General features: G+C 49.2%; 8 protein-coding genes across 8 annotated transcripts; 5 read left to right on the top strand and 3 right to left on the bottom strand.

Annotated features, from left to right (window-relative positions):
* Positions 1–399: 399 nt before the first annotated feature.
* N7496_006824 (gluconeogenesis factor YvcK family protein) lies at positions 400–2,017 on the top strand (the record flags this gene model as incomplete). The annotated part of the gene is made up of 2 exons (XM_056699753.1): positions 400–595; positions 669–2,017. The coding sequence occupies 2 exons, from the start codon at positions 400–402 to the stop codon at positions 2,015–2,017; spliced, it is 1,545 nt and encodes a 514-aa protein (XP_056555166.1).
* Positions 2,018–2,264: 247 nt separating this feature from the next.
* On the bottom strand, positions 2,265–2,818 carry N7496_006825 (uncharacterized protein; the record flags this gene model as incomplete). The annotated part of the gene is made up of 2 exons (XM_056699754.1): positions 2,265–2,476; positions 2,548–2,818. 2 exons carry the CDS (start codon positions 2,816–2,818, stop codon positions 2,265–2,267), a joined length of 483 nt encoding a protein of 160 aa, XP_056555167.1.
* Positions 2,819–3,452: 634 nt separating this feature from the next.
* Positions 3,453–6,966, top strand: N7496_006826 (DNA-directed DNA polymerase gamma MIP1; the record flags this gene model as incomplete). Its single annotated transcript, XM_056699755.1, has 2 exons — positions 3,453–3,636; positions 3,710–6,966. 2 exons carry the CDS (start codon positions 3,453–3,455, stop codon positions 6,964–6,966), a joined length of 3,441 nt encoding a protein of 1,146 aa, XP_056555168.1.
* A 317-nt stretch (positions 6,967–7,283) lies between these two features.
* On the bottom strand, positions 7,284–9,764 carry N7496_006827 (uncharacterized protein; the record flags this gene model as incomplete). The annotated part of the gene is made up of 14 exons (XM_056699756.1): positions 7,284–7,311; positions 7,363–7,525; positions 7,592–7,764; positions 7,815–7,915; positions 7,968–8,275; positions 8,327–8,377; positions 8,429–8,713; positions 8,761–8,830; positions 8,890–9,073; positions 9,122–9,267; positions 9,326–9,420; positions 9,471–9,520; positions 9,575–9,608; positions 9,662–9,764. The coding sequence occupies 14 exons, from the start codon at positions 9,762–9,764 to the stop codon at positions 7,284–7,286; spliced, it is 1,791 nt and encodes a 596-aa protein (XP_056555169.1).
* A 1,115-nt stretch (positions 9,765–10,879) lies between these two features.
* On the top strand, positions 10,880–11,721 carry N7496_006828 (uncharacterized protein; the record flags this gene model as incomplete). The annotated part of the gene is made up of 3 exons (XM_056699757.1): positions 10,880–11,312; positions 11,369–11,577; positions 11,632–11,721. 3 exons carry the CDS (start codon positions 10,880–10,882, stop codon positions 11,719–11,721), a joined length of 732 nt encoding a protein of 243 aa, XP_056555170.1.
* A 2,483-nt stretch (positions 11,722–14,204) lies between these two features.
* On the top strand, positions 14,205–16,832 carry N7496_006829 (polysaccharide lyase family 26 protein; the record flags this gene model as incomplete). Its single annotated transcript, XM_056699758.1, has 1 exon — positions 14,205–16,832. The coding sequence occupies one exon, from the start codon at positions 14,205–14,207 to the stop codon at positions 16,830–16,832; it is 2,628 nt and encodes an 875-aa protein (XP_056555171.1).
* A 600-nt stretch (positions 16,833–17,432) lies between these two features.
* Positions 17,433–18,716, top strand: N7496_006830 (Gfo/Idh/MocA family oxidoreductase; the record flags this gene model as incomplete). Its single annotated transcript, XM_056699759.1, has 1 exon — positions 17,433–18,716. The coding sequence occupies one exon, from the start codon at positions 17,433–17,435 to the stop codon at positions 18,714–18,716; it is 1,284 nt and encodes a 427-aa protein (XP_056555172.1).
* Positions 18,717–18,912: 196 nt separating this feature from the next.
* Positions 18,913–24,197, bottom strand: N7496_006831 (sodium:solute symporter family protein; the record flags this gene model as incomplete). Its single annotated transcript, XM_056699760.1, has 10 exons — positions 18,913–19,044; positions 19,095–19,609; positions 19,667–19,985; positions 20,040–20,210; positions 20,264–20,501; positions 23,512–23,611; positions 23,664–23,850; positions 23,899–23,956; positions 24,006–24,069; positions 24,119–24,197. The coding sequence occupies 10 exons, from the start codon at positions 24,195–24,197 to the stop codon at positions 18,913–18,915; spliced, it is 1,863 nt and encodes a 620-aa protein (XP_056555173.1).
* Positions 24,198–24,416: the final 219 nt, after the last annotated feature.

Genomic DNA, 24,416 nt, shown 5'->3' on the forward strand with positions numbered 1-24,416 from the left:
TGGGATATTTGAGTTTCAAGACTCAGAGACTTGGCAATATCCTGCGGTTGGACTTCCGGCCGGGCCAGAAGGCCAATAGAACTGCTGCGCCTCATCGATGTCTTGAATTTGTCATCTATATTTGTCGCATGAAATAAAATTATCCTTTACGTGGTGGCTATTCCTAGCCAACCGTCTATCTTGGGTGCCTGCTGCCGAGACGGCCAAGCTCCAGTGGGTGTCGTGGCGTTTTCCGGGCTTAGGTGTTCAGGTGTTATCGCGCCGAGATATACCAGTCCCTAGTAATATCGGTTGAGAATTTTCAGTCTTTGACATTCAACTGCCTCATTTCCACTTTACTGCGTCGCACAACTCGAGTCCTTAACCTAACGCGGCCTATCAATACCGGCGATATCCGCCATGGCTGACACGCCCAATCGAGGGATTGTCGTCATTTCCGGAGGTAGCGCCGCGAACAACCTGGTCGATGTCTTCGACGCTGTACGAGACAGCAAGAACTGCTTGCTCAGTTACATCATTCCAATTAGTGATAATGGTGGCTCCTCGTCGGAGCTGATCCGAATCTTTGGGGGCCCTGGAATCGGTGATGTTCGAAGTAGGCTCCTTGACACGCGACACCTAACGAGAACTGTCCCGAAGAGTATATTTGGCTAACTCCGTTATCACAGGTCGTCTTGTTCGGTTGATTCCAGACTCGCCTGCCAATTCTGAGCGGACAGCGATCAAGACTCTCTTCAATCATCGCTTGCCTGCTGAAGCAGGGGCAGCAGCGCATGAATGGCTCACCATCGTAGATGGCACGTCCAGCCTATGGAAGTCTATCACCCCCGCTAAGAAAGAGTTGATCCGCTCATTCTTCAACATGCTGAATTTGGAGATTCTTAAGCGAGCCCGACCGCCGTCTTCTACTTTTGACTTCACCTCTGCTAGTGTCGGAAATTTGTTCCTTACGGGTGCGCGACTCTTTAGCGGAAGTTTTGAGAGTGCCATCTACCTTCTAGGAAGCATATGTGGCGTGCAGTCGGACATAGTGCGTGTCATCCCGGCGATAAACTCCAACTTCTCACACCACATATCCGCCACTCTAGCCGATGGAACTGTTATTGTTGGCCAAAATAGCATCTCCCATCCGAGCGAGACTACGGCCCTCCAGCGCGACCGTGGCAACAAGCCCAGACGACCTAGCCTACTCCTTGCGGACGGAGATGACCTAGAAGATACCGGCTCTGAAGCCTCTGATGCGGTGTCATATGAAGAGGATCATCTCCCGGGATCTCTCGCTACCTTGCGGAACAAGAATATTTCTTTCAGCAAAACACAGAACGAAGACTTACCCTGCCGGATCAGCCGGATTTGGTATATCAATCCATACGGACAAGAAATTCGACCACCCGCAAATCCGCGAGTTCTGGAAGCATTGAGCGATGCCCAAGCTATCATCTACAGCATTGGCTCCTTATACACCTCTATCATACCGGCCATCATTCTTCGTGGGGTTGGCAAAAATATCATGACCAGTCCAGCTCGCCATAAGATCCTCATTCTGAACGGTTCTTTAGACCGCGAGACTGGACCTCCATCTGCGCCGTTCCTAGCGTCCGATTTCGTCGAAGCTATTGCGCGTGCTTGTGAGGAAAGCCGTGGACGACATCCACATAGACCTTCTCACCACCATGAAGAGTCGCCGTCATCACCGGACACCATCCGGCCACACACGCCTATTCCATACACTGCCTATGTGACCCATATCTTACATCTAGATGGGCCTGGAACGCCTCAAGTGGACAGGGAAAGGCTGACAGAGATGGGCATTGAAACCTTGCGCTTATATGGGCGCAAAATCACTGCTATGGAGGGAGGCAAGGAGGTGTGCGTGGGTATGAGATACGACCCGAATGCCCTAATACAAGCGCTTGAGGTGGTGTTGGGCAAAAAAGGCGATGCAATGGTGCGTGGAGGCCTTGGGAGTGGGTTGGGCAGGAGAAATACCCTGGACCCCGGCCGGCGCGATAAATAAGTGGAGGGAAGTGGACAAAGGAATTCAGAAAATTAAGCAGACATAGTACATTGAATCATTCGATAATCTTAATGAGAAAAAAAAGGAGATTGTGCAATGAGTATACCGGGATTCATCGCCCACTCCCAAAAGGCATATATCATCATATTCGTAAAGTGCCGGGAAAAACAAAACACCAAAATGATCCAGAACGCCATGCTAGCCCATGCTCCACCTTTACATGCTCGAAGAAGAGTATCGAAGAGAGTCATGCTTTATTAGGAGTGACCAGTCTCCTCTTCTTGGTGACCACCTTGAGCTTCAATGGGATGAGGCTCCTGCGAGGTCCACTCGACTCGTTCCGAGTGATAGTCTTTCGACACACCGGACATGTTCCCTTGGTCTGCTTCCCTTGCTCAGCACGTTGAACGTCGATTGATTGAAGGTATTCGACGATACACTTATGACAGAAGAGGTGACCTGCAATTAGATAGTCGTCATGTTAGAGCAGAGTCGGTGGGCAATAAGAGTACAGCAGCGATGATACGTACCACATGATGTGCTGGTAGCATCCTCTAGCGTATCCATACATACTGGGCATTGGTATGCAGTCAACATGGACTGAGCTTTGTCTGCTTCCTCCTTTGATTGGGCCTTGACGGCATCTTCGCGCTGCTTTGCAAGTGCTTTGGCAAGAGCGGAGGAGCCCTCAACCTCAGTCAGGTCGATAGACTCTATGGGACTTTGCGGGCGATTCGGTGGAGCTGAGCTACGAGGACGACTTCCATCGTCCCGGCGTTTTCGTTTCGTACCGCGAGCCATCGTGTGTGGTTCCGGGGAGCTTGAGGATGAGGGAGTTGGAGAGGCGGAAGGAGAGGAGGAAACTTGTTGATAATGGCGAGAGGAGGGATGTGCCCGCGTGGACGTGAGGTCAACGATAGAAACCCGTCGACTCATCTTGGGGAGGAACCTAACAAGCAAGTGCAACTGGGTCTGTCGATTGGGCGCTTTCCACAGGGCAATGGAGTCTGGCGAGGCTGTCTCTTGTTAAACATAGGGTAGAATAAGGTCCAGATTTTTTGGAAAGACCTAGAAACAATATAGTCACGATATAAGCAGCGCACTAGCGGCAAACAGAAACAAAGAATCGTGAAAGACGAGGGATCAAGGCAGTTGACAAAGGTACAAGAATGATGGATGGCAAAATGGCCATGGCGGCATGAGTTGTTATCGATTAGCGATAAGCCACTTTAAAGAGGAAGGCGGTCAACGCTATCGGCAGCACATTTCTTCCGCCTCCTGCATGACGCTCAGATACCGCGATAGGCAACTGATATGGAAACAGCTCCACGATCACTCTACGCCATCAATCTATCCTGAATACCAAGCGCAGGGTTCGACCAGGCTGCAGTCGCACGAGCTACCATGACTTGAAACGTGCAAATTCAGCTACCGTATGATGTTATTTTGGAATCCCTCCTACACTCCTTATTCCAGGGGTGTTGTGAGGTCGGCGCGCCTGAAATTGCGCCCAGTACCGGTTGTCCACACACAGAAATGGCTTTTGCCTATACGTGGGCGCGGAAGGCTATATTCCACGCCAGCAAACGATGAGACAACCCAGAAACGCTCTCTTTCTGGTAGGTCGTTGGCGCTAGCATTGTCGCAACCAGAGTCAAATTTCTCAAGATCGGCCAGACTAACCAGGCACAGTTCCCGCTTTACCTAGGTTCAATGAGATCGGCGTTCAGCATCTCAGCGACTATGTCCATCCTCAGATTTTCCCAAACAAGGGTCGGGTTCCCGATCCCGAACTCGTTGCCCTCTCAAAAGATCACCTAGCCAGACATGACCTTCTTGGCAAATCTCAGACCGGAGCCGAGCCGATCGCCTTTGATCTACCGCCTCTCCATGGCCAGACACTTGACGAACACTTTCACAAGCTTGGAATGGACGCATCGGAACCATATTTGACAAATGCCAAAGCCTTTGCAGCTCTTAGCTGCCCGACAAAACCGCGCAAGTGGGTCACGCGCAGTGGATGGACAAAATATAATTCGGACGGCTCATCGGAGCCCGTGGATGCGCCCAACGAGGAAATGCTGACCTTTGATACCGAGGTCATGTACAAGGATAATCCTTTTGCGGTCATGGCTTGTGCGGTGAGCCCGACAGCTTGGTATGCATGGTTATCCCCTTGGCTTTTGGGAGAATCGGAAGAAAAGGTGCAGTTGATTCCCTTGGGAGACCCTTCGCAGCCAAGAATTGTCGTTGGACATAACATCGGTTATGACCGTGCCCGAGTCTTGGAGGAGTACGACATGAAACAGACTCGTAACTTTTTCCTTGATACAATGTCGCTCCACGTCGCCGTAAACGGCATGTGTTCGCAGCAAAGACCAACTTGGATGCGTCATAAGAAGAACAAAGATTTGAGGGACAAGATTGCGAGCGAGCAAAATTCCGTGGAATTGGCGGCGTTGCTTGAGAACAACATGCTCAGAGAAGAGGAAGAGGAGCTTTGGGTGGGAAGGAGCTCAGTCAACTCCTTACGGGATGTCGCCAAGTTTCATTGCGATGTCACGATAGACAAGGCTCAAAGAGACTTTTTCGGCGAGCTTGATCGGGAAACGCTTCTCACAAAGTTGGACGAACTAGTCGACTACTGCGCTGCCGACGTTGCAATTACCCATCGGGTCTTCAGGAAAGTCTTTCCTAACTTCTTGGAGACTTGCCCTCATCCCGTCAGTTTTGGAGCCCTTCGCCATCTCTCCTCAGTCATTCTTCCTGTGAATCAGACCTGGCAAGAATATCTCACCCAAGCTGAAGAGACCTACCACAAACGACTCGACGAAGTCCAACGAAAACTCCTCGAGCTATGCGACGGAGCTTTGGAGGTGAAAGCTCAACCCGACGTGTACACGAGTGATCCCTGGCTACAGCAGCTGGACTGGTCTGGCCAGGAGATCAAAATGGTCAAGGGCAAGAAAAAGGGCGACCCTCCCCGTCCTGCTGCTAGGCAAAAGAAACCAGGCATGCCCAAGTGGTACAAGGATCTTTTCCCTTCTAGCAATGCCGACATCAATCTCACCGTCCGCACAAGGATTGCTCCTATCCTGCTCAAGCTGTCTTGGGATGGTTACCCGCTTGTTTGGTCTGACAAGTATGGGTGGACTTTCCGGGTTCCTCGTGACCAAGTCAAGAAATACGAGAACCAACCGGTTGTTGTATGTGACATGGCCGAGGAGAAGAACTTGCAGCTACGCGACGATCGAAAGAACACTTACTTCAAGATCCCTCACAAGGATGGCCCGCAGGCTCGGTGCACCAATCCTTTGGGGAAGGGCTACATGCAGTACTTTGAGCGTGGAATCCTGTCTTCTCAATTCGAGCTTGCTAAGGAGGCCTTGGACATGAACGCCTCGTGCTCTTATTGGATCAGCGCGAGAGACCGAATCATGGGTCAGATGGTGGTTTATGAAGATCAAATCCAAAAGAGTGGCTCCGCACAAGATCCGACCGAAAATCGGCTAGGTTTCATTCTACCCCAGGTCATCCCCATGGGTACCATCACCCGCCGTGCCGTGGAGAATACCTGGCTCACTGCAAGCAATGCAAAGGCCAATCGGGTTGGGTCCGAGCTGAAGGCGATGATCAAGGCCCCTCCAGGTCATGTTTTTGTTGGCGCGGATGTTGATTCTCAAGAGTTGTGGATCGCCAGCCTTGTTGGAGACGCTCCGTTCCAGTTGCACGGGGGTAACGCGATTGGCTTCATGACGTTGGAAGGCTCCAAGGCTGCAGGGACCGATTTGCATTCCCGCAGTGCCTCGATTCTGGGCATCTCGCGTAATGACGCTAAAGTCTTCAACTACGGTCGAATCTATGGAGCAGGCGTCAAGTTCGCGGCGACGCTCCTACGCCAGTTCAACCCTTCCTTGACCGAGAGGCAAACACAGGAGACTGCAGCCAACCTTTATAAGGAGACCAAGGGCACGCGTACCTCACGCCGAGCCCTGAGCGAAACCCCATTCTGGCGAGGTGGCACTGAATCATTCGTGTTCAACAAGCTCGAAGAGTTTGCCGATCAGGAACGGCCGAGAACCCCGGCACTCGGCGCTGGGATCACTGAAGCTCTTATGCGCCGGTTCATCAACAAGGGAAGCTTCATGACTTCTCGCATTAACTGGGCTATCCAATCGTCAGGTGTTGACTATCTTCACCTTCTCATCGTGGGCATGGATTATCTCATTCGACGGTTCAACATCCAGGCCCGCCTGTCTATTACTGTTCATGACGAGATTCGCTATCTAGTGAAGGATGAAGACAAGTACCGGGCTGCTCTTGCACTCCAGATCGCCAACGTTTGGACACGTGCTATCTTCTCACAGCAAGTTGGCATCGACGACCTCCCTCAGTCTTGTGCGTACTTCTCCGCTGTCGATATTGACCACGTCCTGCGGAAAGAGGTCGACATGGACTGCATCACACCTTCACATCCTCACAAAATTCCTCATGGGGAGACTCTGGATATCTCCAAACTGCTGGACAAGAATGATGCTGCCTTCTTGGACCCTTCTATCACCCCTAGATCTCCTCCCAATCCTGAAAAATATGACTATATACCGCGGGAGTCGGTCATGTCTACCCTGCAGGCATCCAACGATCTCGCGTTTATCAAAGCTCAAATCACAAAGGATGACAAGGAGCTCCGTGAGATTATCAGAGAGAAAGCCCAGGCTGCTAGTGCCGGCAAGCCCACCACAACCCGCTCTTCGCCCTCAAAAGCCAAAGGTAAATCCAACGGCTGGGTGTCTGCGGAGCCCCAGCGCGCAGTGCTGATGGACATGGAATCTGGCTTATACCCTGACTTCCGAAACCCTCGACCATCCTCGAACGGAAATGGCAAGCATCAACATCAGGTTGGCATGTACCGGTCTTCTTGGAAGCCTCGGCCTTCTGCTCGTGCTTAGCTCTAATCCGCTTTACTCCACCCTCTCCTTTACTTTCTTTCTTTATATTTTCTTTCAGCCCCTTTTCCCTTTCTCTTTGTGTACCTAATCACTTTTTACCCTCTCATGTTTGAATATTGGGCTGGCTGTATGTTTTATGCTCTTACGTGGATTGCATCAGGGACTAGCATTGGGACGGCGTCGAAGATGTTACCTATAGTGTGACGATAATGTACAAAATGCACATTCATCTCAAGTCTTGGCGTACAGTAACAGTATCTACTACCAACAAGACAACTGCTTGTTGGACCTCCATATCTCGGGTTTCTATACTGGTTTCAAGTCTCCTTCCACATCGAAGGCACACTATCACACTGGGTTAGCATTCGCCTGAGACATAAGGCTCTTCTCACTTACGCAACCTCAATGACAGCACATCTGCCCTCTTGAACAATTCTAGTTCCCTCTTGCAAGGCTTGATCCAATTCGCTTTGCACCTTCACTGTAGCACCCCAGGCGTTACCAGCAGCCGCAGCAATCCCTGGATAGTCAGGGGATGGCTCGAAGGAGATGTTTAGATCTGGATAAAGGATTGTCAGTCTCCGCACAGATGTCCTGATTGACTAAAGTTAACGAGTTGACAAACCTTTCCTATTGGACTTTGACGCCAGTCCATCCTTATGGACTAGAAGGGCAGACACTTTAGGCGCGTTCCAGCCTCCGTTGTTCAAGACAATCATCAGGAATGGAACATCATAGCGGCGGGCGATCCAATAGACGCTTTCCATCTGCGAGAAAAGGTATGTTCCGTCTCCGACTCTGGTAGTGGATTAGTATACTGTCCATATATTGGATAGGGGTTTACACACATTCCGCAAACAAAAGAATTTGGCTGTGCTAATTTCACTCCTAGAGTGGCACCACCACCCCAACCGAGACCACCCGCACCACTGCCAACGAGGCTTCCAGGCTACGGTATAGTGTTAGTTCTGCCGATATTACGGGTAAGGACGACGGCCTACCATGACCAAGTTCAGGTGATGAATCAATAATCCAGCATTGGTGACAGCCTCCATGACAAAGGTCGTGTCTTGGGGAACGTGCTGTCGCAGACGAGATGTAAGATACGGGACGCTAATCACACCATCTTCAGGTGGGGACTGCAAGCTGCGAAGCTCCTCCCGCCATGTAGCGTAACGAGTGGCGCGAGCCTCGAACTGGACAGCATAGTCCGCTCTGTTCAGGGCTTGCTGATCCAAGAAGGTGTTGAGCTGCTTAAGGGCAAGCTCGCAGCTGACTTTGATCCTGCGTATAGCGTTGATCGAGAACACTGATTATGAATTATTAGCAACATACTAAGTCAAGGCCTAACAAGACTTACATGGCATTTGCTGCTTGAGCGGATCAACATCGAGATGGAATATTTTGGTTCCTTTAGTCCGTCAGTTAGCGGATACTCGAAATGTTGAGGGTAAATTCGTGCCTTTTTGAGGTTTGCCTGCAGTGGGAATCCATGGCACATCACAATCCAAGATCAGGATTACATCGGCTTCTAGAACTGCAGGGTGTGTAGTAACAGTCACGCCTAGATAGGCTTCATGGTCGCTTCTGATGCAAAAGTCAGACCCAACCATCTCGACGACACCGATAGGCAGCTTGTCGCAGAGCTCTTCCAACAGAGGAGGCGCGTTACGGTTTCGGCCCAGATAACCGGTGATAACAAGAGGTCGCTTTGCGCTCATTAGGGTTTTCGCAATCAACTCAACCTCTGTAACTTGTTAGAAGCTTGCACAGACTCAAGGTCAAATATCTTACCTGGCTCGGGTAGGGAACTAGGCGTGATAGGCGTCAGTGTTTCTTCTTCGAGGAACTTCCGGTCCACTTTCTGGAAATTCGGTGTGAGCAAAGTGTTGTTTCGTTCAAATCCAAAGCTGAAAAACATACCTCTTCCAGCACCTCTCTCGCAGCCATAAGATACGTTGGGCCCTTAGGATCAGACATGGAAAATTGCAAGGCTCTGTTGACCATCTCCTTGATGTTGCGCCCTGTCTTGATTTCCCCGGAATACCGGCAATATTGGCGGAGAATTGCCGCCTGATCAGGCACATCTTGCAACCAATGGATAAACCTTGAGCAATGTTAGCTTCTGAATATGACTAGACTTTGAGTCTCGTACTCTGTTCTTGAGCCCGTAAGTTCACCTCTTTGGGTGAAAGGGCTGAGTCCAGCAAAGCACAGAACCGGCACTCGACCGACCGATGCATTATGGATAGACTGGCCCAATGCCAAGGTACCGCAGTCAACATGAACAAGCACGCATTGCTGGTGTAGATCGGTCAGTTAGTGGAAAGAAAATTTGCATACAAGAGATGATTCATACGGGAATTCCAGTGACCTGGGCATAACCCAGTGCAGCCGAGAGCGCGACCAATTCTGAAGGGCAGGTGATGATGTTGGGAAACGTGGTTGAGTTTTCTATGCCAATATTAGAGATAGTTGGATCATAGGAATCTTTTGGAACCGACCTTGTTTCGCTTTGATCATAGCCTCGAGCATGGCAGGATGGTCACTCCCCCTGTTTACATTGTCAGACATGTCTTTTCTTGCCGTCGGTGCATGAACGACTCACAGATTGACAAAACAATGCGTAACTCCAGCCTCGGCTTTGAAAGTGAGGTTAGCGAAAGCATGATGACCTTAGGAGCACTCAACTCACACAGGGCTTCAAAGAAGCCTTCAGCCGCGGAATTCAAGCGGACATCATCGCCGTTGACGTCCTCATCATAGCGAGCCCTTTTATTGTTTCTGGGTTCAGTCATAATGAAATAATACCTGAGAGTTAGGTATAGTAGGGTTTATTCTCAATGGCTATTATTGCGGGCTGGACAGGATAAAAAGCGAGTGCAACCCAGGGTCCCTGGGAGAATTGAGGAGTGTACATCGCCAAGCTGGGACAGTCGCAACAACTTTCTCCACGAGCCAATCATTTCCCCCGGAACTGGCCCCACTGCGGCCGCGATCCGCATCCCCGCCCCAAGTGAATTTGTGCCTCGGGCATCAAGGTCTACAAATGCTAGTTACTAGGGTCTAGAAGTACCGAGTTCCTATACCGATACGGGTAGTCCCAATTGACGAGGCTTGGGCGAAATAGTAACGGAAATAGCAGCTTCGATGGCAAATTTGATAACGAAGAGACAAAGCAAAGATGAACACAAGCGGGTTGAAAGATATATTTTAGTGGTGGTAGGGTGTAAATGGATGACAATTGATGTTTCTTATTGAAAGAATTCATAATTATGCATTCAATCAAAGTCAAAGCAGTGAGACAGGCAGTAGTATTTTGAAGATTCGAGTTAAGAGACCAAAGAAAGCCCGATATACCTTCTGCTACTAGCTAGCTTTCACTTCATTCCATGAGAAGATCTTGTCGACAGTCTTCCATTCGAATTGTCTTCCTGAGTAGCATAATAGGCAATATCTCTCTCGAGTTATCTTTCAAATTAGGATTGATGTGAGGATTTTGGTATTCAGCCAAGGATTGAACTTGTAAATCTACTGTCAACGCCTTTCAAGGACTCTAGATATGTCCAGTAAATATTCAAAAAGGGTGACCCGAGATCTGAAATCGTGAGTAATCTCGGCGTTTATTTCAAGCCCGATCCATTATTCACTTAGCGCTGCCACCCCTGCTCATAACCCCAATTACTAAAGATCGCGGTTCGGTCCTCCGAAGCTCCGTTTACCATGATTAGAGGTTCTAAACAAGAGCTTTAGACACCTCATGTAAGCTTACTCGAAGCAATGCTAAGTGCGCACAGACCATAGTTACTCACTCGATGGAATGATGATATCATCGTAGAGAGGCATATAAATCAGCGGTGCTGCTCCCAGGGAGATCCAGTATGGGCTCTTAAGCATATTGCAATATTTCACCATGCCAAAATTAATCGCGATCATTGCTGGCGTTGGCCCGGGTACAGGCAGTGCCGTTGCCCGTCGCTTTGCGCAGGCTTATCCAGTAGTTTTACTGGCTCGGTCGCAGCAGTCTTTAGATCCTGTCACAAGGGAGATCAAGGAAAACGGAGGTTCAGCAATCAGCATTCCAACCGATGTGACAAGCGCCTCGGGCATGACAGCGACTATGGACCAAGTCAAAGCTCATTTTGGCTCTGATATCAGTATTGCGGCAGCAGTCTACAACGTTGCCAGCAAGTTCGTGCGGAAGCCGTTCTTGGAGCAAAGCTCGGAGGAGTTTCTGGGTAGCCTTGAGCCCTCTATCAAGGGTGCTTTCAATTTCGCGCAGGCAACGCTTCCTTTTATGTTGGATGCGAAGGAAGCGCAGTATCCGCCCACGTTGATATTTACAGGTTGGTTGCGCCGACAGTACTGCTATTGCTATTGCGCTGCTAAGTATTTCATCCAGGTGCCACGGCAGCGCTTAAAGGAGGTTCGGGACTTTCTGGCTTCGCGATGAGCAAATTCGGAATTCGTGCCATGTCACAATCTCTTGCACGTGAATTCGGGCCCAAGGGTGTTCATGTCTCCCATGCTATCATTGACGGCATTATTGACACTGAGAAGACAAGGGGATACAGTCAAGATATTGCCGACTCCAAGATCGATCCAGAATGGGTGAGTTAACTAAAGCTTGACGACGACCTATGCTCGTCCACTGACTTCTCATAGATAGCCGAGTCTTACTGGTTTTTGCACACCCAGCCAAGAACTTCTTTTACTCACGAGTTAGACCTGCGACCATATTCTGAGACATGGTAAAAATTAGATGTTCTCTCGTTTTGGATGAATCGAAGAGGAAATACTAAAAATCATATGTGCAGAGCATTACTCTCTTTCATTACTCCCTATATTTCCTCTCTATCATCAATCTCTATCATTGTAACACCACGAGATTTCAACGGACGAAAGCGAATATTGATATTGCTTGGACCTGGTAATAACGACTAAAAACTAGTTATATGACATCCTCATTAGTCCTGAGACACAGTCTCACTTGCAATATCCACCTTGGTCTTCGCAAAGTCTCGTGCCTTAACCTCGTTCTTGAACAAAATATCCATTTCAGCAAAGGTGCGGTCCTTAGTCTCAGGGAGACGGAAGTATGCCCAGATCAAACCAAGACCCATGATAGATCCGTAGAAGAACCCAGACTTTGCTCCCCAGTTCCAAGACGCCTTTTGCATCATATGCGGCACAAGTTGACCGTAAACAAGAACGGCAACATTGTAAACAGCACGAGCAAGGACAACACTCTTGTTTCGGAGGAAGTTGGACGGAATTTCAGTCACAATAGTGTAGATGATAGGACCGATGGTGATAAAGAACACAAAGTATTCCACAAGAAGAATGGCGCCAATTCCATAACCGATGTTCGGGTGTGTCGTGAGGCTTGGAAGACCCAAGAAGCCGACCACGAATGTTGTAGCAGTCATGAAAGCCGTACCACTGAGCAACAAGGTGCGCCGACCGGTTCGAGGCACGAAGAACCATGCGACAAAGACACCCAGAATAGCCAGAGAGTATTCTCCCATGCCAAAGTCGAATGAGGTACTTGGATCAAGACCGGCCTGCTCGAGGAAGTAAACGATATAGGCAACAAGGGGAGCACACAGCTCCTGGATGAGGTAGGTGAAGACGGTGATCTCAGTACGACGCAGGTTGACACCCTTGAACAGGTCCCAGTAGGTGCTAGTGGCCTTCATTTCGTTCTCGATCCGGACAGTCTGGACCATCATGGCCACGGTATCTTCAATCTCATCCTCCGGGCTATCCTTTGCCCGCAGTCGACGGAGGACCTTGCCAGCATCCTCGGTGCGACCCTTACGAATAAGCCACCAAGGAGATTCTGGGGCCAGGTAGATACCAATCGCAAGAGGGATAGGAAGGATCCACTGCAGCGCAAAGGGAATGCGATACGCCCACTGGCCGGTCGAGGACAGGAATGCACGCAGGACACCAGTTCCAAGTAGGTAACCAATACTCCAGCAAAGAGACACCAGCATTGTCAAATACGGTCGCAGGACGTTCGGACAAACTTCAGCCGCATATGTAGTGGTGAGTGTTTGGAAGACACCCCATGGTAAACCGAGAAGGATTTCAGCACCGAGATACATGTAGATGCTGGTGGCGAAGAACTGTAGGAAGATGAAAGCCATCATGAGGAAGAGGCAGGCAATCATAACCCAACGGTAACCAAGATAATCGGCGAGGATACCATTGAGCAGAAGACCGATGATCTCTCCGGCATTGACACCGTTGCTAATGGCGGACTGCATAGTTGCAGGAACTTGATAGGTTCCATCCTTCTGCAGTGTACCGTAGTGTTCTTGGAATGCAGGGAAGGAAAAGAAACCACTGACGAAAGCGTGATCAAAGCCTTCCATGATCAGGGCCGAGGAGAACCAAACCGACCAGAAAACAGCCTTGGGGTACTTGCGAATACCCTCTCGAAGGCTCATTCCATGTTCATCGGCGGTAGCCCTCTGGGCGCCCTTGAGAGTATCGTCGACATTCTCAAATGTCTCCTCGTCCTTTTCACGAATCACCCTTGTGGTGGCCTGGTTATAGATGTCCTCCTGATGTTCGGCCATCTCGATAGGTGATGAGGATGGGAAGAAGAGGCCCAAGTCAAATGAAAATCAAAGAGGATTGAATGTTGACTCCCCGCATTCCAGGGAATAGCTGGGTCTCTTTGTAGGCGACGGTTCCACACTCTCCACTAATTTACTCCGCATCCCCAGACCACATGGAGATTGACTTTCTGGGGTCAACACCCTGGTTTAGCCGTAAGAACGGGCCAATTATCGACCGAAATTGAGACATATCCCTATCGATTCGGGCAGGAATAGGCCGAAATTTAGCGTGTCTGATCGCTATCAGCTGCACCGAGTAGCTGCACAATCGTATGCCACGAGTCACAGACGAGCGCTAGTTTAGTTTATTTCCTCACGATGCCGGATTACCGTTGGAATGGTAAGACAAGGACTTGCGATGCTGACCCTCTCTCGCTTCCTTACCCCCGCTCCAATGGCGTGATACGATTTGTATAACTACCCAACTTTTTCTGGCTTGAACCGACCACCACCAAACTTCCGCATATCCATCTCCCCCCTTGTCTTGGCCCACGCTTGGCTGTCTTGTCCCGCATTGCTTGATTCACGAGGCCCAAGCGCCACCAAACGCCACGAAGGATCACAAGTCTCTCCACAATTATTGAACCGAATTTCCCTTTGTTCGCAGCGATGTCTCCGGCTAATTTACGCTGGCTGATGGGGAATGGCCCCCACGCCCTGTCGGATGGCGTTTCGTTTGGAATGCCGTGGCCGCGGGGCCTGTACCAGCCAGGTCAGGGATTTGTGATCGAAGCGAAGGATGCCCAATGGCCTATTGATTCGCGTGAACTCGCCTATTGGGCCGATGGCTCTCTTAGATGGACTGCTCATTCGGTTAGTGGTAATATTGACTATGCTGAGGAGTACACGGTCAAAGGCGTGTCGCATCCACCCAAACCCACTGGCAGCATCACGATTGGACAGCAGGAGTCATCACTATCGGTGACTTCCCCAACTGGGCTGTATCTGAGGTTTGCTGCACCTGGCAGCTCATCAATCCTCGAGCACCTCGATATTCAAGGGCAACCAATTTGCTCTGGGGCCACGGTGGTCGCATCTATCAATGAGAAAGAGTACAGAACTCGAGTGGAGACGGTGAATGTGGAGAACTCCACCCCCAGCCGAGCTCTGATCAAAGTATCTGGTGTGGTGGAAGATGGTAATGGCAGCGCCCATCTCCCCTTCGACATTCGATTCTATGTTTACTCTCACAGCTCTTCGATTAGAGTCCTCCATTCGTTCGTCCACGATCTAGATTCAGACAAAGCTATCACGTCCCTCGGCTTACGGTTCAATGTTCCACTTGGGAAAACCGAACTACACAATCGCCACGTGAGACTGGGCGGGTCCAGTGGAGGCGTTCTGAAAGAGGAGGTGCAGGGTCTTTCAGGATTACGGCATGGTCCAACCGTTGCAAATCGAACGGATCAAACAGCGGGACGAGAAGTCATCCTACAAGAAGCCGAGTGGACTAGAACAAAACTCGCCAATGGGCTGTCGTATATCCCATCATGGGACTCGTATTCCCTCGCCCAGCTTTCTTCCGATGGCTTCACCATCAAGAAGCGGACAAAGCCGGGCTGCTCCTGGGTCAAAGTCACTGGTGGTGGACGCGCCGATGGAACTGCATACGTTGGATCAGCTTCCACCGGAGGTCTTGCAGTTGGCATGTCCGACTTTTGGGAGCGGTATCCCACACAGCTTGACTTGAACCACTTGACCACCGAGGAAGGCTCTGTCACTGTGTGGCTATATTCACCACTTGCAGAGCCTCTGGATACATCTCCGTATCACGATGGACTTGATCTCGATACCTACGAAAAGCAACTGCAAGCTCTTGATGTGACTTACGAGGATTTTGAGCCGGGATTCGTCTCCGCGAATGGTATTGGAAGGACCAATCAGCTCTTTTTGAGACCATTCCTTCATACCCCGTCGAATGAAGACTTCAGTTCCTTCTCGTCATTGGTTCGTGAGTCACCTCGCTTGATTGCCACTGCAGAGCACATGCAGTCCTCGGGCGCGTTTGCTGGATGCTGGGCCCCCGATTCTCAGACCTTGGGATTGAAACCATCACGCCAACAGGCCGAGATCGAGGGCAAGCTTTCCCTTTTGTTCAATTATTACCATGGACAGGTTGAGCAGCATCGCTGGTACGGATTCTGGGACCACGGAGATGTGCAGCATACCTATGATCCATATCGACACGCTTGGAGATACGATGTCGGTGGATTTGCGTGGGACAACTCCGAGCTCTCGACGGACCTGTGGCTGTGGCTTTACTTCCTCCAGACCGGACGAGCCGAGGTGTTCAAAATGGCGGAAGCGATGACTCGACACACCGGAGAAGTTGATGTCTATCACTCTGGAAAATTCAGAGGGTTCGGCACTCGACACGGTGTTCAGCATTTCAGCGACAGCTCGAAGCAGCTCCGTATTTCCAATGTGCTTTATCGCCGGATTTACTTCTACTTGACCGGGGATGAGCGCACCGGTGATTTGATTTCAGAGCTCCAGGATTGTCAAAATACCTTGCTAGTGCTGGACTCACATCGCAAAGTCCAAGAGCATGCCGGTATCCCCGAAAGGTTTGCCATGACAAACATTGGTCTGGACTGCGGAGCCCTTATCGCAGCTTGGCTCACGGCATGGGAGCGACGCTCAGAGGGATGGGTCCACTACAGGGACCTCCTTATCAAACTACTTGACGGTATTTCTGGACTCAAACATGGAATTGGGAATAACGCAATCCTCCTGAACCCAACCAGTGGAGAGGTGCGAGAGTGCCCTCCCCCGACACCAGAGTATGCCATCTCTCATCTATCTATGCTGTTTGGGTTCCCAGAGATCATCGCCGAACTCTTCCATTTTGCTCGAGAAGAGGTTCCGGATACCGTTGGAAGATTTATGAATGTGTGGCTTGCATACTGTCGAGCTTACAACGGGGGCCCAGACGTCCAGCGCGAAGAATTTGGGTTCAAATTCCCATCCCATGCAACATGGCGGCAAAGTCACTCGACTCTTACGGCCTTTGCAGCGGTTGAACAAGATGATGAAAAGCTGGCACATGCTGCGTGGGAGCAATTTTTCAACACCGATGGGTATACGGCAGACCATGATTGGAGTGCCATAAAATGTACGGCTCCTGAATATTTCTCAGAGGGGGAAGAAGCGCCATGGATTACAACGAATGAAGCTGCTCGGTATGGGGTATCTGCGATCTCCAACCTGGCGAGCATCGGGAAATTCTTGAAATAGACAACTAGCATGTATTATCAATTTAGATTGCTCTAGATACTCTTATTAGATGAATTATCGCCTTTGTACGGAAAATGCTCGGGCATAGGCAGTATCCTATCCTTACCTCAAATCTTTCAATCGAATATGTACATCGCATATAGAACATCCAACCAAGCTTCTCGCCAAGTGAAAGGCGTAATATTACTCTTACAGCCCACAGCTATGGCCTTACAGCCCAAAAAGCCACGGAATGATCCCAAAATTATGGCGAAGATAGCGTCGGTTTTCATTGACCCGTAGCCCCGAAACCATACTTCGAGCGGGGGTTCAATCTATTGCCTCTTTGGGGGTGAAGCCTGGACCCCGGGGAGTATCAAAGCTAGTCCGTGTCAAATAGGGTATCTAATTGATGGAAAAATTGTAAGCCACTCACTTTCGCGGGGTAGATCTTTTCTAGGTTTGTGAGGGGTACAGCGTGACCAACAGTAAGCCGAGGGCGACGCGAGGCATCGTCAAAAAAAGAGTTTGACTTACCAGAGGGAAAGGAATTCTTTATTTGTGACTTTCAATCTTTTGAAACATCAATAATATTGACCTGGAAATTTGTTGAGATTGAAGATGGCTCCAACCAGATATGCCGTCGTGGGCACTGGAGGCCGCGCCTCGTTCTTCTACAGCGCAATTGTTCGTGACTTCAAGGATACAGCAACGCTTGTCGCATTCTGCGATACCAACCAAACTCGCATGAATGTCGCCAATGTTCGAGTACAAGAGCTAGGTCTATCACCTTTACCGACCTTCAAAGCGGTTGATTTCGACCGAATGGTTGAAGAAACAAAGCCCGATACAATCATTGTTACGACGATTGATCGAGCTCATCACCAATACATTATCCGGGCAATGGAATTAGGATGCAATGTTCTCAGTGAAAAGCCTATGACGGTGGATGAGATCAAATGCCAGATGATCCTTGATGCTGTCAAAGCCACGAATCGGCAACTACGCGTTACCTTCAACTATCGATATGCGCCGCACAACACCAAGGTTCGAGAGCTGTTGATGGATGATACCATTGGAAGAGTTACGTCTGTTCACTTCGAATGGCTGCTCAACACTCAACACGGAGCCGATTACTTCCGTCGCTGGCACCGAGACAAGCGCAACAGCGGAGGGCTTCTGGTACACAAGTCTACGCACCACTTCGATCTGGTCAACTTTTGGCTAGGGAGTCGTCCCGCGACTGTCTTTGCGCAGGGTGATTTGAAATTTTATGGCAAAGAAAATGCCGAGCTTCGTGGAGAGACTAAATTCTACTGTCGTGCGCACGGCAGTCCTGCCGCAGCAGACGACCCATTTGCTCTCCACATGGAAGATCACCCTCAGCTCAAGGCTATGTATCTTGACGCAGAGCATGAAGATGGGTATTATCGAGATCAAAGTGTATTCGGTGACGGAATCAACATTGAGGACACCATGGGTGTCTTGGTCAGCTATCAATCCGGAGCGATCCTGACATACAGCCTCGTCGCCTACTGCCCTTGGGAGGGATTCCGAGTCAGCTTCAACGGTACCAAGGGTCGCTTGGAAATGGACGTTTTGGAACAATCTTACGTCAATGCTGGTGGTGAACAAGCTCAAGAGGGTGCCGTGGCTCATACGAAGATCAACGTGCATCCTATGTTCGCACCACCTTACGAGGTTCCCATCGAGGAAGGAGAAGGTGGCCATGGTGGCGGAGACCCTGTCTTGCTCAATGACCTATTTGGTACCCCAGCTTCTGATAGGCTGCATCGTGCTGCCTCGCATGTGGATGGGGCCATGTCGATCTTGACTGGTATTGCCGCGAACAAGGCTATTCGTACTGGGCAGGTCGTCCAAGTCAAGGATTTGGTGCAATTCTAAGCGAAGAGGTCAGATGAATAGACTGTGGTTAGTATGAGATAGAATTATGAAATAGAGATATGTGAAATAGATTCCTTTTTCTTTCCATATCCATTACGGGCGTTCAATGTCCATGGATTGATCGTAGTCAGGTCCGAGGTCTATGTACCTGTATTTCTTTGAATTCACATTAGGCAGCCGATTTCATAGCAAATTTCTATGCACCAGTAGTAATGCTCCGCGCGATAAGAAGTATTTTATGGCGTCCATTCCACAGAGGATAAAAGCCGACTGTCAGTAAGGTAACCCACAGCCAGATCTCGGCAACCACAATCCACGCAATAAAGAGCTAGTAATTGTTAGCAAATTATTCAGCTTCTTGATTCGGAAGTCACTTACTCCTTTGCTGAAAATGAATTTCGCCGCATACATGGGAAGCGGCCAGAGAACCCAATGGCCCAGGAAGGTAGCAATGGCCCAGAATAGCGCATATCTTGACCACCTTTTTTGGGTGGCCTCAGAAGTATCGTCTTGATCTTCGCTGGTTTCAGTGATCCGGGGTTTCTTTCCTGTTTCTGTCTCAACAGTATCCTCAGAGGTCCCATCCAGCTCAGAGACAGCCAGACTAGACTTGCTCAATGACGTCCAGTTAAAGTCCTCCGGGCTAAATAATGTGATAATCACAGAGTATAGCAAAGGGCTGAATGCAGATGCAACGGTACCATACATGCATGGAAGTGTCTGTCCAGTGGAAGACACTGTAACAGAGCCATAGAATCGATGAGCTGTTCCAAGCCAGACAGCGAGGCCCGTCAGAAGACCGAGATAGGCGGATGCAATGACTGCCAGTCGGCTCTGCTTTCTCCAGAGAATAGAGAGAATGAGGGGAAAGATGCCAGGGCAAGTGATCACTCCTGAATGATTTAGTCAGTAAATATTAGTTAGTAGACCAGGGTCTTTTCAGAGCTTACCAATCATGTAAAGTGTCCAGCCCATATCAATTCCAACATAGTGAAATAGAGCGGTAAGACCTGCTGCAACGAGACCAAATAGAACCACACCAATTCTGCTCCACAGGATAACTTCCTTGTTTGTTGCACTCTTGTTGAAATAGGTCCGGTAGCCATCGAAAGCAACGATAGAAGATACGGCGATTACCTGTGCTGACAGTGTAGAAGTGACCGCCATGAAGGTCATCAAAAGTGTAGCCACTGCGCCTCCTTTGCCTGCTACTGCGATTGCAGCATACGGCAATGCCAGTCCATTTGTCACTTCTGTGCTAGTCATCATCTGAAAATTGACCGTCAGCTTCCTGAACATGTTCTATTGACCGACTGAACTCACTCTGGGGTATGTGGGGAACGCTTTTGTAGTCTCCAGGCCAAGTGCGACCATGCCCATCACAGTTCCAAGAGCCCAAGGTATACTGAAATACGATATTCCTCCAATCACATAGCCTGGAACCACACCTTCTGGAGATGCGGCGAAGGCTTTTGTGAAGTACCCGGTGTCCATCTATACAGAGTCAGTCTCAGTTCACGATGGTCTCAGTAGGAGGAAGTACCAACAATGACGGCCCCAAAGTTCGACACCAACAGTATAATTGCGAAGAAAATCCCCTGTTGGGATGTCATAGTCAAAAGTGATCCTTGGTAGTTTCCATCCACACTGTGATTCGGCTGAGCTGCAACGACAAGATCATAGAGCCCTCCGATAGAGCCAACCTCTGGGCTGGTCAAGGCTTTAAGGGTCACGTAGCAGCACAGAATTAGAATGATGAAAGTGTGTATATAGTCCGTCAAGAATCTACAATACAGTCAGCTTCGTGCGCCCATCAAGGGGAACAGGCTAATTCATACGTAGCTTTGATACCTCCTGTCAGAGTATAGATAACGACTCCGAGCGGTAATAAAAATGGGGTTCAGCTCATGGCACTACAAAATCGCTCGTGACACTACATGACAAATCCACACTAGTCCTAATTAGGAATTAGATCTTCCCATCACCAAATGGTACATCCGACATCTACATAATATATGCCAAGCTCTTATGTATGTATATTTCTATACATGAGCGCTTCTCGCGCATACCCTCGCTGTCGCCGCCTACATATGATGAAATCACGTGACCGCTTTTGTTTACCTCCATACCCCTACATACCAACCACCACAACTATCTACCTACCACCCCCCTCCCTGACACCCTCTCCCAACGGCCCTTTTAACTACCCAAATCGCTCAAATCCGCAGAGATTTCGAAGAAGATACAATTTCCTAATTTGGAAGCTAACACACTGTTGATCTAGATCGATTTCACCTATCTCATCGCCTATTCGATCGACCTGCACGCCCTTTCCTTCCTGCCTGCGCCGTACGCTTCCTCACAATCTCAAATCCAGAAGGATCTCGCTTGGTCGATCGAGCTAATCGGGCCGATTGGCGGGTTGATTTCTTGATGGTTGATTTCTTGATGGTTGATTTCTTGATGGTTGATTTCTTGATGGTTGATTTCTTGATGGTTGATTTCTTGATGGTTGATTTCTTGGTGGAGGAGACATCGCCAACCTCCTTGATAGCCACTACCCGAGGGTCCTTTCGAGTATGATTTGCTCGCCCACGGGGGCGGCCTGCCGCTTTCGCAATCACTGGATCCTCGATTTGAAGCACATTCTCTATATCAAGTGGCTGGTAGTCGTCTTCGATTGAAGTCAGGAGCCACCATTGCCGGTGGAATTGATCCCTCGTGAGAGCTTTCTTGCCTTCAATTGCCGTCATAATCTCGTGGAGACACGGTATTCCAAGCGCCTGCCGATGGTAGTGGGTACAATCAGCCAACTTGATCTCTTTCTTCTCATATGCAACTAGTTGCCTAGCAACTAGTTGTAGGCCTGAGATAGCCACCCAATTGAGGACTCCGCGGAATAAGGGTTTAAGAAGGTTATCTGGCAGTTTCTGGCGTTCTTCCTTAATCGCTTGATTAACGGTAATATGGCGTGTACTGACCGCGGTTTGAACTCGGCACATAACGGTCAGAAGGTCTCCAATCGACGAACGGATAAATCGCTTTAGGTAAGCATGGGCACTCTCTACCCGCGAGGATGAGGTCTCTCCAAAGTGAAGGTGTTGATTGGTATGGCAGCGAAGGAAGCGTTGCTTAATACCATCTTTCATCCATTGGTCCGAGATATATTGTACTGCCTCTGCAAAAACCTCGTGTTTGAATTCCTCTTTAAAGCTTTCCCAAGCAGTCTCCATCTCAGCCAGTGTAGGTGCGAAGATGACTTGATTAAAGAGACCCTTAGCGCCGTTCCAACGCTCGTTGATTTCCTCTCGGATATCCCCCTTCCTCTCATGGTAGACTAGAAGATGCTGAGCAATCATCGGTCTTAACCTCTTCTCAATATTCTTCTGGATATGCCATATGCAGAGTAAAGAGATAGTAGTAGGAAATACCGTTGCCATAGCAGCTAGGAGACTCTCTGCATCATCCGAAAATATAGTGATGGGAGGAGGGATTGAACGGGAGTATAGGAGATCCCGAAGGGTCTCTAATACCCACTGGTAGGACTCCTCCTTCTCATTAGAGACAAAGGCGCATGCCACGAAGAAGGTCTGTCCGGTAGCTGCTTTGCCTACTATATTAACCATTGGCATCTTGAAGAGATTGGTTTTATATGTGGCATCAATCCAGAGTAAAGAGGGAAATCGGGCAAGGATTTCAAGGCCTGAATGAGATGCACAGAAGACATGTAGGACCTGGTTCGAATCCACACTTGCCTTCTTCCACGAGATATCCCAACCTGGTAGGCCCATAAGCAGTGCCGTAGTAGGTGAGCGGCCCTTTAGTAATCGTAACCGCGCGCGATGACGAAGGTTCTTGATGTCTCTTCCATTCAGTCGTATTAGGGCCTTATAGGGGTCCTCCAGGTCAGCCGGTTGCGCACCGAAGGCTCCTTCTTGGCGTAGAATATTGATGATCTCCGTATTCGTATACATCAGCATAAACATGCTGATTATCCTCTCTTCGAGATCCTTTAGCTGCCGGCGGCGGTGGATAGGATGTGTAGCTGGTTCAGAGGCAACGTGCCCACTATGAGATCCCTCGTTAACGGTAAGAAGCCAGCCCTCTGGGTGCCTAGCTAGGTAGGCAGAGAAGTGGCAACCACAACGCCGAGAGACCGGAGACCGGCGGGTAGTCTTCCGATTTGCATGCTTTCTAGGCTGCCCGCTGCGGTCACAGTGTAGGCGAACTGACCAATCGTTCGAATGGGCGGTAGTGATGGCGTACCCTTGCTTAGCGGCAAATTCGTTAAGGATCTTGCGGGCTTCCTTACTGGATTCGACCTTGATTAGCCAGTTATTGGGTGGTGGTAGGAGGGCCATCGTGAATAGAAGAAAGGGTAGTGGGAGAAGGGTAGATTGGTGGACTTACTAGTAGAAAAGGGTGATGGGTGGTAGGTAGGTAGGTAGATAGTTGTGGTGGTTGGTATGTAGGGGTATGGAGGTAAACAAAAGCGGTCACGTGATTTCATCATATGTAGGCGGCGACAGCGAGGGTATGCGCGAGAAGCGCTCATGTATAGAAATATACATACATAAGAGCTTGGCATATATTATGTAGATGTCGGATGTACCATTTGGTGATGGGAAGATCTAATTCCTAATTAGGACTAGTGTGGATTTGTCATGTAGTGTCACGAGCGATTTTGTAGTGCCATGAGCTGAACCCTAAAAATGTAGATGCCATAATATGCATCCCAGTCCTTTCTTTGTTAACTCTCTCGTAAATACCGGTTGAGCCTTATAGGCCAACTTACAAATATGTGATGGCTGACGAAGCCCCGAGAATCATATTGATGGTATTGAAAAGGTTGTTTACCACCGCCAAAAAGGTAAATCTCAGGTGAGCCAGTGTCCCTGAGTTATATAGTCAGACCGAATAGTGTTCAAGAACAAGAATAATACTGACCATATCGAATCTTGATGATCTCCAAAACGGTATGCGCACTCGGAACACGCCTCTTGCAGACTGTTCCGAGATATGCGAAACAGACGATCATGGGTGAACACCCAGCACCATACCAGAAGGGTCCACTAATGCCGTATTGGTAGGCCACCAATACGGCACTTAGTAAAGCTGTGCTCCAAAGCCACGACTATTAAGGAGTCAGAATTGATATAATGTAGCTGCCATTGAAACTTACCGAGACAACCGCCGAGGCGACTAAACCGGTACCAACTGACCGATTGGCAACGATGAATCTAGTCGCGATCAGATGAAATCCTGTACCAGGTGCGTAGTTAAACATACGTTTCCGCCTTTGAATTATCTTCGCCAACTGTTTTCTTCAACGTATTGGTAACCACCATCATTCCTTTGTTTGTTTAGTATCTTTCTCAAGGATCATATATCTACGACCTTACCTGCCGCAAAGGCCAAACCGACTCCAATCACAACCCCATATCCCACGCCTTGCGATAAAGGGGGAGATATCTGAGACATGACTTTTGAAATTGAATAAAGTGAAAGAATAAAGCTGACGGGAACGATAATTCCAATGCCAATGTTCTAGCTACGCTACTTATCAAAGGTTCTACACGACCTTCAGAAATATCGGCCGAGATCGGTTGGGTGTAAAGATGCAAATTCAGTTCCACTATACCAAACTAGTTTTAAAGAATTACTCTTTCAAGTATCTAAAACGAGAATAATCTAGTCGTG

The sequence above is a fragment of the Penicillium cataractarum genome (genome assembly GCF_028827025.1).
Source record: "Penicillium cataractarum strain IBT 29864 chromosome Unknown utg000005l, whole genome shotgun sequence".
NCBI lineage: Eukaryota > Fungi > Ascomycota > Eurotiomycetes > Eurotiales > Aspergillaceae > Penicillium > Penicillium cataractarum.